The 14,175-nt window shown below is 37.2% G+C and overlaps 1 protein-coding gene across 3 annotated transcripts in view; it reads left to right on the plus strand.

The window, feature by feature from the left end:
* CDH13 (cadherin 13) overlaps nt 1-14,175 on the plus strand; it is a 386,189-nt gene that overhangs the window by 188,201 nt on the left and 183,813 nt on the right. For all 3 annotated transcript variants that reach the window (XM_015874146.2, XM_015874147.2, XM_032447005.1), the window contains one exon: nt 5,112-5,264. In XM_015874146.2, coding sequence (XP_015729632.1) covers nt 5,112-5,264 — 153 coding nt within the window. The remainder of the gene's footprint in view (nt 1-5,111; nt 5,265-14,175) is intronic.

Below are 14,175 nucleotides of genomic sequence, written 5' to 3' on the forward strand. Positions count from 1 at the left end.
AAACTTGGCAAACTTCAAATTCAGAATTGTTTCTATTATAGTGACTAAAACCTTGCATTGCACTGCTGTAATGAAGTGATAGAAGGATTCCAAGTTCTTCCAACTATGCCACTTCTATGTAATTTTAACAACATTATTCCTTAATTTGACACTTCCTATAATTGTTTTCCACCATAAAGTTCTTAAAAACCCATCTCCTTAACTTGATAATAATAGTGCATGATTTTTCGTTTTCATAATTTGTTTTAGTTTCAACTCCTGGTTCTCTTATTCCTGCATTATTTCTGGGTCACTTGGTGTATAACCTTCCCTGTGTGAGGTATTTGTTCACCCTGCAATCAATACCTCAACAATTCTCTATTGCTGGTTAAAATAAAAGCTTCAGTTTGCAAACATCTTGGTACAGTGATGATGCATGTGGTCTTGTGCGAGGAATGTTTTTATGCGATTTCTAAGAGCTGTAAGAGAACTGATACAAAAGAATGCAAATAAGTACCAGCTGATCTTGTTATAATGGGTTTGCCCAGTAGACATTCGTGCACAAAAATCCAAACAGGTTTTGCTTATGTGTCTCTTACAGCTTAAACTGAGTCTTGGAGATCTGACATAGGTAGTTTTACCTTAAAATCCTGACTTATGGCTTTCTTTGCTGAGTTAAATTAAGTCTTTTGTCTTCTAAGCATATACCTTATATGAGCATCTTTAATTGCTGATGACGTTTTTTTGTTTTTTGGGTTTTTTTTTTTGCATATTTGAGTTTTGTAGATATTAATCTGACTATATCAATTTTGCCTGTGTTTTGGAGAACATATTGAAGGAGCATTTGTACAGCTTTACTTAAGTTAATAGTTATTTTTTAAGGTTGGTGATAATGAAAGTACGTTTTAATGGACCTGGCAGCAAGGCTTTCTTTCTGAATAGGAAGAAAATGTTGCATAAAACACATAATGTTGTATATAGTTCATTTGTTTTATCCCTGGTTACCAGGAACAAAGGACAAAGTCATGGAGAAGAATTTTAGTACTACTGTTACCTTTATTCTTTCAATAAATCATCCAGAAGTTCCCAGATATCACCCATATATTGAAGAAATTCTGATTTAAGCCCGGGTCAGACATGTAGGTGAGACTGGAGAGATGCATCAGCTTTTGTCAAAGAGCAGAACTAAGTTCCCATGATTAACTAATTGATTTAATCCTTAATTAATGAAGACTGCTGTACTGAGAACTGACAGACTTATTAAAATGATTGAACCCAGCAAATTTAAATGAATTACTTTATAACCACAAGTACTGTATATATGTCTTGTGGTAATGAAGAACTGGGTTCTCGTTTGGGCGTTTGAATAAGGATGGGAGTATTTTGCATTTATCTTGATTTGGATAGTGCCAAGCACAAAGAAATCACAGAAGTGACTGAAGCAAACAGTGAGACTGCTGAACATGGATGGTGCTGTTAAGCATAGATTTATTATGGCTGCAGAATGGTGAAGTCTATCTCTGGGAGTAATGTCTGCTTTTTTTCTAGTTCTATTTCTTTTCTCTTGAGAATGCAGGTTTGCTTTTGTGGTAAACCTGTAACAAAAGAGAGATCACAATGTTGGAATGAGTTTAGCTGGAGGGGGTACATAATGTCAGCAGAAAAACAGCACTTAGTAAATATGTTACATCTCTGGTTCAGCAAAAAGCAGATCCTGTCAGCAGAGTAACCTGTTTTCTTGGAAGTGTCTCTTAGATGAGCAGAAGCCACTATTTGCCTTTTTGGAAATAGCATTAATAATAATAGTATCTGAATGCTGTTTTGTCTTGGGTGTTATATACGTGGTTCTGACATAAATTCCTTCCATTTCCAATGTGTTTGTTCTCCTGGGCATGGGAAGGTGCTGGTAATTCCTGTTGAGTTGGGGGAGTGAATCATGTTTGCATCTATACTGTCCTATGAGTCCTGGGGGGACCTTCATAAATGTACACTGCTGTGGGATGCTCAACTGGCATCTGTTGTACCTGTTGCATCTGCCCATGTTCAGTTGGGTTGGAAGGGAGCTTTGAAGACCAGCCTGTCCCTAACCCTTGTTGTGGGCAGAGACCTCTGCCACTAGAGTGGGCTGCTCAAAGCCCCAGCTGGGCTGATTCCCAGTGTTTCTAGCAGTGGGGCATCTCACCAGCCTCAAATGAAGCAGCTTTGTACCCAACAGATAGTCGCTGTCATGTGGTGCTGACATTTCCAGTATTAGAACCTGCTCCAGAGTTAAATAGAAAGGGAAATAAGTGTTTCTGTCTGGACTGTAGGAGTACCAACTGGAGAAATTGAAAAGCAATGTCCCAAAGCAAACATTCCTGCTGAAATAATCTGGCCTTGTTTGTTTGTTTGTTTCTTTCTTCGGCAGCATTGCTGTGTATTACACATTGTAACCTAGGAAATTCTCATATGAACAGTGTGGTGGTTTAGACAATATTCAGAATAGCAGTCTTGCCAGAGATGTCAGACAGCCCTCCTGTTCTTTCTTCTTTGCTCTTGTGGAAGCAACAAACCATATGGCAAATAAACCAGATTTTTATTAAACTCTTCATTGTACTGCACTGTTGTGAACTGGGAAATGCACTTTCTTTGAACTATGCAGCCATTATAGAAGCTTCTTAATTAGGAGATGTTAAGGTTCTTTACATTCCTGGGAGTATGTAGCTCCCTCTTGTGGCTAATTATGCATTTGTAAAATATGATACTTCCTCAAGATTACTTTCTGTATTGCCATCATTGCTCCTGAACAAACGATGCGGTGGTATATGGAGCATCTCTAACCTGAATTTCTTATTACTACATCAAGCATGAGTTGCTGTGCAATAATAGCTTAAATGGCTAAGTAGGTAGAAGTATTTGCATGTACCTGCTCTCTGAATGTGCCTACTTCCCAAGGCTTTGAGAAGGCTCAGCAGACACATGCAATCCTTTAGAAGAAGAAAACACCTGTGCCTTTTCTACCTTCTGGCAACTCAACTGTTCTTGTACTGAGGACTGGTTACGGTTGTATTTGGGGTTCATTGCATCTCCAAGGATTAAAGACAGTTCAGGTACCAAACAGGGATGCTGTGCCATCAAATTCAAGGGTAAATTTTTGCAGATTTGGAGTCAAAACAATATTTTTTCCTGAAGTCATGTTTGCAGGGTATCTTCTTACTGTTGTTATTATCACTTTCTACTATGAAGAAGGATCTGTATGTGATTATCAGGAATTTGTTTAATAAATTCCCCTACAGCATATAAATAAAGCCCGTGATTTGTTCTGCCTCCTTTCTGTAGTTTGCTGTAACTGAGCCCTCTTGCCTATGCAGTGTCTTCAGTGTGTTATAAACAGTTACGAAATGTTTGACAGTTGTGGTGGATAGGACTGTTGTGCAGACAGCTCTGAATTATGTTTGTGTGCTGGCCTGTGGCTGTGCTGGTGCCTTTCAAATCACTCTTATATTGCATGGGAAGAAGCACTTGTCTTCTTGCAATAAGGCTCAAAAATCAGGACAGGGAACAAGCAAAGGTGGGCAATGGCCATGGCACTGATTTGTTAGCGAAAAAGGAAAACATCATTTTAAGCTTGATGTAACAAACAAATGAACAGCAGAGACTGGTCAAAGCAGGAACTGAACAGCCGGTAGCCTTTTGGTAGCAGCCATTAAGTTTAAGTCTCATCACAAAACCTGAAGCACAACATTAGTTTGCCCTTCTGTCACCTGCCTCTGTGTTTTGTCATGGCACACTCAAAAATACACAGGAAGAAATCTTCATCATTAGCGTTTCTGACTGGGAGGAGGAAGGAGAAAAGAAGGTGAAACAGGTTTTTACTTTGAAATTTCTTCCTATCCCGAAGGATTTAAGAATTAAAACTTTATCTCTGAAAGTGCTGATTTCTTATTTCATAACTTCTAGCTATTTTTTCTCAATTAAAGTGAAGGAATAATGATTATAGAGTTTAGTCAAAATCTCGCTGTCCAATAATATGCCAACCAGCAATGCTGAACCCACAGCAATAGGGCAACAAACATGTATTTCCTCAGGGACGTTATTAAACACTCTGCATATTTATTATCTCAAAATGGGAATAGGTCCAGCTTCCTAATGCTGCTTGCTCCTTTCTGTTCCTGAGACGTGATTCAGAATAGCATATAAATATTTGACTTAAGATTTCTGCAGAAACATTAAGGATATCAAATTGCTAGAAACAAAAGAACATGAAACAGCAGTGGAAAAGAATGGCTTGGCAAGATTGTCAGCCTTAAAGGGCAAGATTAGTTTATAATCCTCCTAGATTCTGGTGTGGAAATACAAATTTGCAAAGCATGTAGTTTATAAGATACATCGTGTAGCTCTGCAAGTTTACATATGCTACTGTCAGTAATGTAAGACAGCCTTGAAATTGGATTTTTAGGGATTTTTTCTCATTGGGAAACAAGGTAGTGATAGTAACCAGGAGTTTCTGTGTACATGTTTATATATAAGCATCCAGAAGTCTGGACAGTGGAGGAACTCCATCTGTGTCACTAAGCAGAGTTCTGGGCAGGACATCCAGAAATCTTTGTGAGGTTTTTCCTTGGTTTAAAATCCTGGGTAAGGAGGAACATAGAAAGGAATCATTGAAAGAACAGCATCCCCAGAGTCAGCTGCTGTGATGCTGAGAATTGCTAATAAAAAGGGATGATTAATTGGAAAATAATATAAAGGCTGCAGTAAAATGCGTATTCCTTGTGTCACTTGGGGGAATGTCTCATCTTTCTTTTTTTGTTTTCCAATTGTGTTTTCTTTTTCCTTGTTCTTTGCAGCTGTTTTACTGATATAACTGGAAATAGAAATAGAAATAAAATGTCACATGTTAGTCATGGACTGAATACAGTAGCGTGGAATAACAGAAACTTTGAGTTGTGAAATAAAAGACAGAAAAGATAAGGCTAAGGGCGTGATTAGCTTTTCCCTGGCTTAACAAAAGAACTGCAGGGTGTTTTCAGAATGATTGGAGACATATTTTGTGTTTTCAGATTATTGACAGGGCTAAAAATTGAAATGGCTTATGTGGGTTTAAAAGCATTTATAACATGGCCTCTAACTTCTTGTTTTCTGCCACGCAGGTCATCAGGAGTGAAGGGACAGAGGGAGCAAAGTTCCGACTCTCTGGTAAAGGAGTAGATCAAGACCCGAAAGGAATTTTTAGAATCAATGAGATCAGTGGGGATGTCTCTGTGACCCGATCCCTGGATAGAGAAGCAATAGCCAATTATGAGGTGAGTGCTCATCGCAATTGAATCTCTGCTTCTGTGTTGGTAATATATACTTCTGACTGTGTGCGTATTAGCTTTTGAAAGGACTGAAGCTGCTGAAGGCTAAATTACGAGGCACTGCCCCATAAAATTTCTAGAAGAACCGGTTATCCTTTTGAAATTGTAAATGTATGTATTTTCACACGCAATTGAAACTCTGCTCTACTTTCTGCATGTCATTTCTGTCATTCATTGTTAGTAGAAGTACTGTCTGAAAATGGTGTATGCATTTGATTTGTGAATACAAAATCATGTTCAGACAAAAGGAGGTATTGGGGGTAAGTTGCCTCTAAGGCACTGCGTGGTTATTCTTCTGGTTTTTAATTGTCAAGTTGTCAATAGCATATGTTATTCATCTCCATTTTGCTGCAATAGATATTTTCTAATTCATCTACAAGAGGGTTCTGTTGATATGAGAATGTTAACAGATCCATCACTGCCAAATATATAACTTGAACAAAGAGTACACAAAGGATTCCTGTCCTTGTCAATAAATGCTACATTTCTCCCCATTGAACAAATGATCATAAAAACATTGAATCTTAGAACAAGGCTTAGATATCTATGAAGTAACTTCATGATGTCTTGAAATGCATAGAGGATCTGTAAATTCACATTTTCTACCTAGCTCTGGAAATGTGCCCTCAGCAAAATTGTCTCTTGACACTTGGATATAGACGAGCAGCTGGAATCAAAATGGCTGAGATTTGTGAGGGTTGAGCTAGGAGCTTTCTGTCCCAGCGTGGTGGGTCTGACCTCTGTGTCCTTGTTCAGAGTGCAGTGTATGATGCTCCAGCCATACTGGGCATGGAGTCATTAACAGTTCTGAGTGCCGTCCTGGCCTCCTTGTTGCGTCTTCTGCTGTGTAGTAATCAATACTTCCACTTCCAGTGCTGCTTTCTCTCCTTTTCTGGAAGAACATTCCTGTCAGGCGACCAGTTGTGCTCAAAAAGTGCTGCAAAAATTTACCACATGTTGATTTTCGACACTTTAATGTCTACTACTCATCTGGGCTTACAGTGAAATGTATGTTAACCACTGGCATAGGATTTATGGCAGTTGCTGCCGTCCTTCTTAAAAGAGAAACATTGCAGTTTCTCTTTATAATTCTGTTTCTTGTCTTCATTTTCCAGCTGTTTCTTATTTTATCCATACTGGCTTTCTTCCTTAATGTATTCAGTATAAACCTTGTATAGTATATTTTTTTTTACTGGATAATCATAGCAGTGTTTTCAGCCTAATGCATCAAACCACAAATGGCCCTCCTATCTGATCTGGCAAAGCACACTCTTAAATTAAGACAGAAACATTTCCCTAGAGGAGCCTTTTTGAAGCAATGCAAATTATATACAAATAGTGCAATGTAGTAGATTATCCAAAGCAATGCAAATGTCTATCCTAATAGGCTGCAGTGCCTCCTAACCTGTTATATCACACTCTGCTCAGCATGCTCACTGGCATCCTGTTGTGCAAAACATAGTTGGGAAGTTCTTTAGAAGGGGAACCCTCAACTTCATTTATTCTGTCTTTGAGTCCAGCCCATTTTGTTTTTTCCAATGAAGACGTATCATGGTGTCAGGAAGGCAGCAGGAGTTTTCCTTGATTTCCTTCATACGCTGGCAGATGAATTACTGTAAAGATTCTTAGATATCAGTTTAAAATTTGTTTTGAACCTTTTTTTGTTCAGTTCCTCCCTTCCAACTTCTCTCTCCTCCACAGTATTGATGTCCTTACAGATTAAGTTCAAAGCAAAGGGCAAACAAGGAAAGAACAGATCTGCAGGATAAAAATTATATATTCTTTGCAAGCCATCTTAACATCAAATATACAATTAGTGCTAGGACAGGGATAACAAAATGAGATTCATCTGAATCATTCCAGCTACACAGTAGGCTGCAGTGCATTAGCACTGATTTATTTCTTATTCTCAGTGTATATGTACTCAAGGGATGAGAATTAAAGCGTATGCTAATAGGACACAAAATAGAGCTTTGTGTTCGTGGTATTTCATCGAATTTTGCAGCTTTTACCATCCATGTGCCTCACAACATTTTACATTAGCTAAAGCTATTTAATCTATTATAAGAATGTGTTGTTCTTTGTATCACTGAATGTTCACAAATGCTTTTTCCTGCCCTGTTTATCCTGGAGGAATATTGAAAAGCATGTAGGACTTCTCCCAATGATATTCATTACAAGAGAAAAATGATTAAATTAGAGGACAACTGAATCCCACTCAGAAAACAATTGATTGTCTGAGTTAATTGCCACTTTCCACTGTTTGTTTTAATTATTTTGTTTTTCGGAAGGGTTAAAAAACATTTCCATACAAGAGTTAGAAAATTAAAGATTCAGGGCCTACCAAAGTGCATATGCAGCCCAGGTGCACGGCAGTTATGCTTCCATGTTAGCTAACTTTTTGTTAAATAGCAAGAGAAACTCAAGCAGGAAAGAGGAACGTAGGGCAGCTGTGTTAACGAAGTGGCCCTCACCACCTTGTCACAGCTGGCTAATTTGATTGATTTATAAGTTGACAGATGTACCTGGGCAATTTGAACTGTTAATGAAGAGTTAGTTTTACTTATTTTTGTTCTAAATTGAAAAGCTTTTTTTGCTTTAGAAAATACTTAACAATCAGAGGTGTGAAATTAGCTTTCAACTTTACCTCTTTTTTTAAATGCCATCACTGTTATGTGAGAGGTTGCCTTGTGAGTGATGGACTGAGATAATCAAAACAGTTACCCTAACAGTACTGAAAAGGAGAAGAGGTCTGTTCTCTATGTGTTACTGTTTCTCTGTGTTGGATAAGTAGACTGAGAGCGGGATAAAGAATTGAGACCACTGAACAGCAACCAAATCTTTTAATGTGAACTGCATGTGTTAAATTCTATTTTGTGACTGAGAAGATGCTTACATTCTTGCAGACCTGGGCTCTGTTTCTGAGCTTGATTGAGAACAAAATATGGAGACTCAGCACAGGCACAAAGAAAACTGATGTGGTTTTGTGACAAAGATGTTCAAGTATTTTTGCAGACAAAGTAGCAAAGCAGTGCAAATGCCCAGACATAAACAGCTGTAAATCATCTGGTACAGAAAAATGAATTTGTCTTCTATGTAAATCCAGTTTACTGCAGCCACATCTTTTTCACAGTAACTTAATGTACTTTGATACCGAATCTCTGCAATATGCAGCATGGAGATAGTATGCACGTCTCCCTCCTTTTTGAGAAGGAAAGGATTTGCTTCTAATTTTGAGACTGGTCTAAACTGCATTTTTATCTTAGTTATCTGCACTGGTAGAATTCTATGACATATAAGTGATCTGCTCTGTCTCGAGTTGAAACCAATTATTACTGGGAAAGGTCAGACCTCTGTCATCTCCCACTAATTTCCTGAATAAGAGAAGGCACTCAGCAACCAATGAGAGGGAGAGTTTTGGTCTTCTGGAGGCATAAGTTTCTGTAAACCGTGTTTGACTCAATTAAGACATAAATGATACACTGGAAAGACCTATCAGCACTCCCAAACTGCATGTGTTATATCAAAAAAGCTCGGATTCATGGCAGGCTACAGACTTGTCAAGGAAGAACCCTGCTGTTTTATCAGTACAAAGGGGAAAAACAAGAGTAGTTTTTGTGTAGCTGATGGATATGATTATTAGTAAGTGAGAAACGTCCGTATATAAATGAGTTTTATTTAGATCAGCTGACATACAATTGAAAATTCTGGAAATGAGAAAGTTCTCTCGCTTACATTGTATGCATGTAGAGAGTACAGGAAATGTCAATATAAAGAAAAAATGTATATTTAGAATATGATTACGTATAACCAGTAAAACACATGTTGCAGACACTGGGTAAATCTAGAGGTGATTGTCTTGAATTAATTTCATGTTTTGGCTACAGAGAGAGATGGTAATGCTGATTGAGAAAGTGCCATTAGGCTCTTCCAAAGCAGCACTACTAGAAGTTTCTGCTGTCCCTACATGGGCTTATCAGCAAGCAAGATTTTATCCCTTCTACTTGAAGATGGGAGGAGTTGAGGGTTTGCTCTGGGCAAAGCATTGTCCTACTGCTGTGTTCCTTTCTAGAACGTTCACTACAGGCCCAAGTTTCACAGCAGCAAAGTTTCACCATTGGTTGTAGTGTGTGAGGTTGGTGTTGTGCTGGTGACCGTGCAGCTGGCAAAGCTCAATGGTTTTGTAGTGCTTGATTTGAATCTCCCTTGAGAGATTAAAGAGCTGCTGTTGGTCTCTGTAATCTCTGATGAAGTATTCAGTCTACAGAATGGTACTATAATACAGAGGTCACTGTGAATCTTAAGGAAACTTGTTCTTCATTCTGACAATACTGTGTTACTACTGATCACTGTTTCTGACATGATTGTCTGAACTAAGCACTGCTTTCATTGTGTGGGAAAAGGGTGACATAAATTAATCTGTCAACATAAGGAGTTATTTTCATCTAAAAATGACTGATGGATTGATTTAAGAAAAAATGCTGCTTCCTGTTGCTGTGTAACAAGTGGATTTAGAGACAGAAGACATGTAAAGATGATCCCCTGAATTGGAGAAAAACAGGTACCTTATTTAATCTATTTATTTATTTTTTTCCCACTGAGATTATAAAAAGGCAAGATTAAGCATTAGCAGATGTCTCATTGAAGCTGAAAGCAGCAGTACAAACAAAGCCAACAGAAGCAAAGGTCCAGATAGTTCAGTGAGATCTGTGTGGGCAGACTCATGAATTCATGGGAGACTTTTAGCATTTGTTCTTCATGTGAGGTGAGAATCAGGGTGGTCACCGTAACTGTGTACATAAATATTTGAGCACATAAATTTTTCATAGAATCACACTTCTTAAAACAAAGATTTAAACAGTTGTTTGCGCAGCTGGGATTTAGGTAGGATGTCAAGTTCCTGGGAATCTCTTCCATTTTTTCCAAGATTTTTCTATGGGATAAAATAAAAATTGGACAGGAAATTGTGTGTTTTGTTAATGTGTGTTTTCCCATTCTGTCTTAGGGGAACAAGATATTTATTGGGTATAAATTCTCTAATTTACCATATCTTCCTTTTTTTAATGTAAATTGTCTATTCAGTATATACTGTAGATCTTGATGTTATGAGATATCAGCGGGGCACTATGATTCATTTTAGAAACCACTAGCATCCTCATCTCACTTATGTGGAAAGCATACAAAAGTCAACAGTTGATTCTGTTGAAGGACATTTATTCTTAGACCTAACTCACATGGCTTGGATATTTCTGCTATTCAACTGTTATGTCACGTGTGGCAAGAATGGAAAGAAGCTTTGTTACAGGGAAGAACTGCTGAAGGTTTGTTTAAACCTGTACCTTGTTGGGTTTTCATGCTAAAAATAACTGAAATTCCACACACTGAGCAAAATTAGCATTTATTATTGTGGAGCATGAGGTGGGAATGCACAGCAGTGAGAAGTAAATAAAGAGTCGAGTTTACTGAGACAGTAATAAATGAGGAGAAATTTGGTTTTGTGTTTGGTTCTGTTTCTTTGTTTTTATTAGTATTGCAGTAAGAACATTACTCTTGAAAAGAATAATGATGTATTCAGTAAAACAAGAAGAGACTAATAGCGCTTTTGTCATTTAATATTTATAGGCTATGGAACTATTTTTACTCTTTTAATTAATTGCATTTTAAAGCATTGAAATGTTGTCATGAGGCTCCCTCTCACTTTAGGGTGTTCTGTTTAATTCTTTTCTTTACCTGTTAGTGTTATAGCAACCTTCAGTATTTCTTGCTGAAGATTGAATGTTCTAGGTGTAGCATAAATACGTGGAAAGACAATGCTGCCCTTTCCGCAGACATTATGCTTTCCTACAGAACTTCTGGAGTTCTTCATCCTTTGCTAAGCATGCAAACACACTGCACGAAGCCAAGCAAGTTGTCACTGGTCTGCCTTTTTTCACCATCTGATCAAACCTACATGGTTTTAGGGCTTGATTTTGATAAAATGTCCTTCAATGTTGTACTTTGTGTTAATAAATAATGCTGCTATAAAAGGTTTCCTTAACATGCAGAATCTGAACATTTCCTGAATGAGCTTTTTTGGTCAAAAATCAGAATTTTTCTGTTCTAGTTGCTAGACAGACCCTGATTTCTATTTCTGTTTCATCATCTTGGAAATGTAGGTCTGAAACCATCTCTAGATTTATTTATTTTTAAATTATTATTGTCATTATTAATAAAACTGTAGCATGATCTGTAACGATGCACTCCTTGTTTTCGTTCTTTATTTCTCACATTTACTTCCTTCCCTTCTTTATTTTTTAACTAAGACAATGAATTCATGATATTTTTATGCCATTAATTTCTTCTCTGCTGCTAGAGGACCTTCTGCCTGCTCTCTGACCTCTTGTTCTTAATGTACCTGAAAAAAATCATATTACTTCTCTTAAGCCTTTTTTGCAATCTTGTTTCCATTTTCCACATTTTGGATCTTTTTTCCCCTTGTACTTAAATGTCATTCAATAACCTTTCTACTCACCATCTGTCTTTGCTCTTCATTTCACCCACTTATACTTTTTCTACACCCTCTGCATGTCCTTATTCAGACATACTGACCCTTCTATAAACTGTTATGAGGGGCATGCATAACCATCATCCAGGCATCGGTTTATTTTGTTGTTGTGAAGAACAACACCGTGTCTTTGTAAATGGAGTTCCACATTTCTCATAATAATCAGGTGTATTCAGAAAGAAATTCCTTTTGAATCCCATGTTTTGGAAACCTTGGACTTTGGATTACTTGCTACACCAACCTGCCTTTTCTTCGATTGGTTGGAAAAGCCTATGTAGTTGATATGTGATAAGAAATTTTGATGGAAAAGGGAGTTTATATACTCTCTAATACTTTTTAGATTGTATATCTCTTCAGTCTAAATATATGTATTAAGAAGTACATGAATGCCTGGAAAAACCTAGCATATAGTTTATGAAATATTAAAATATGTAGAGGTAGGCTATCTTCAATCTTTCAGCTCCTGCTTTTTCTTGTATCAATATGTAGGAGCCCTAATACACTGGAGTTATGTCATAGGGCCTCTACCACTGCAAAATCATTGTTACATATTTTTTCTATGTCTGCAAGAGACTTTGAGGAAAAGTAGATGTATGGGCCATGAAAGCTCCACATATCTGTGGGTTGTAAAAGTAAATTTAATAAGGGAAGATGGTTATAAACCAGAATCCACATAGCAAATATATATTTTTAATTATTTTATAATTCTTGGGCAAATACATCAGCTGCTTCTCTGTTACTGCATTGATGGCAATTAAACCAGTCCAGAATTTCTTAATTATAGCATTTCTCAGTTATCTGTGGAGAGTTATTAACTCTGAGCCTTAGGCATTCTGCTTTCACCTTCTGAGCCATTGCTGGTCCCAAGAATTTAAAATATGCAAGTCAGGTCCCCAGAGCTTGCCTGAAAATTTTATACTGATGCACTGAGATCCTTTTATTGTGGCTTTAGGGCTTTTCTTTTGGTCCACAGCACCTGAGCTTTCCAAGTTCTCTTTGCCAGTTACACGTTTGTCTCTTTGAAATGGAAATATGAAAGGACTCGATAGGTGGAGCTTTGAGAAAGCCACCAAGCATAATGAAACTCAAAATTAAAGAGTTGGCAGCTCTGCCTGTTCCAAGCCATGCTTTATCAATCTCCATTTCAACCTCATTACTCTTCCATGGTGAAAACACTCATGAAAAAAAAAGGGTTGTTCTTTTACATTCACATTTTTCCTCCTTTAGATCTTTATCAATGCATAACAGCAAATGAACAAGAGTTGTAGCAAACTGCAGCTATAAATAGAGAGCACTGTATGACTGTACCGTTATGGAAATTTTAGTTGGCATCATTTTGTTAACATGTAGATGATAAAAGTCTTGCTGTATTTGTCCTCATTTACTCAGGTCATTACTAATTATTTCTTAATTATACACACTCCTAAAATCCAAGCTATATTTAGGTGAATGCTTTATTTTTTTTTCATTTTCCAGCAACTCATTAACGAGAAGTCACTTTAGTTTAAAATTTTTAACAGAAAATTTGTTGTTTATATCAGCACACACAATATACTACACTAAGATTCAAGTGGTGGATCATTCTGCTTTGAGGGGATTTCCTTCTAATTTCCTTTAGAAAACTCTTTGGTCTGTAAATATGCCAGAGAGCTGATGGTTTGTGAAGAACTGAAAGACTTGGCTATTTCTATACTATTTCCGTGACAGTTGCTTCCTGCTTACACCACGCATCCAAAAGGATGGTGCTGGTTGAGAGTTTTCTTATCACACTGAGTATCTTTAATCTAAACTTGTTAGACTGCCTGCAGCAGGAATGGGGGCTGGTAGATGTCCTGCCTGAACATCCTACCACTGCTTGAAGCCCAACAGCGCAATAGAAAATGTCATAAAGTCCAGTTGGGACTGGAGATTTCTGAGTGGGAAAACACATGGATGAAATATTGCAAATGTGATATAAAGCTCTGTTTGAAAGTTTTATATGACTGAGGATTTTGGAGTAATGTTAATTGCAATGTTTTCCTAGTTTTAGTTCTTGTATCACATTACCCTTCAGTTGTGTTTGTGATTTTTATTTGCAAAACAGAGAGTTCATTTTTGTGGAATTCTTCCCAGCTTCTGCTCTAACATTATTCTGAGTATTAGTATTTACTTTTCATATTGGTAATTCAGATATGTGAATACAGTGCATCAAAAATGCCTATTATCTATTTATGGCTTTGTCATTATATATTTCTTATATACCTGAGTTATATATGGTTCTTATATTTCTTATACCTGTATATATGTATATATACAGGTGATATGAATACAAGT

The sequence above is a fragment of the Coturnix japonica genome, chromosome 11 (genome assembly GCF_001577835.2).
Source record: "Coturnix japonica isolate 7356 chromosome 11, Coturnix japonica 2.1, whole genome shotgun sequence".
Taxonomy (NCBI): Eukaryota; Metazoa; Chordata; class Aves; order Galliformes; family Phasianidae; genus Coturnix; species Coturnix japonica.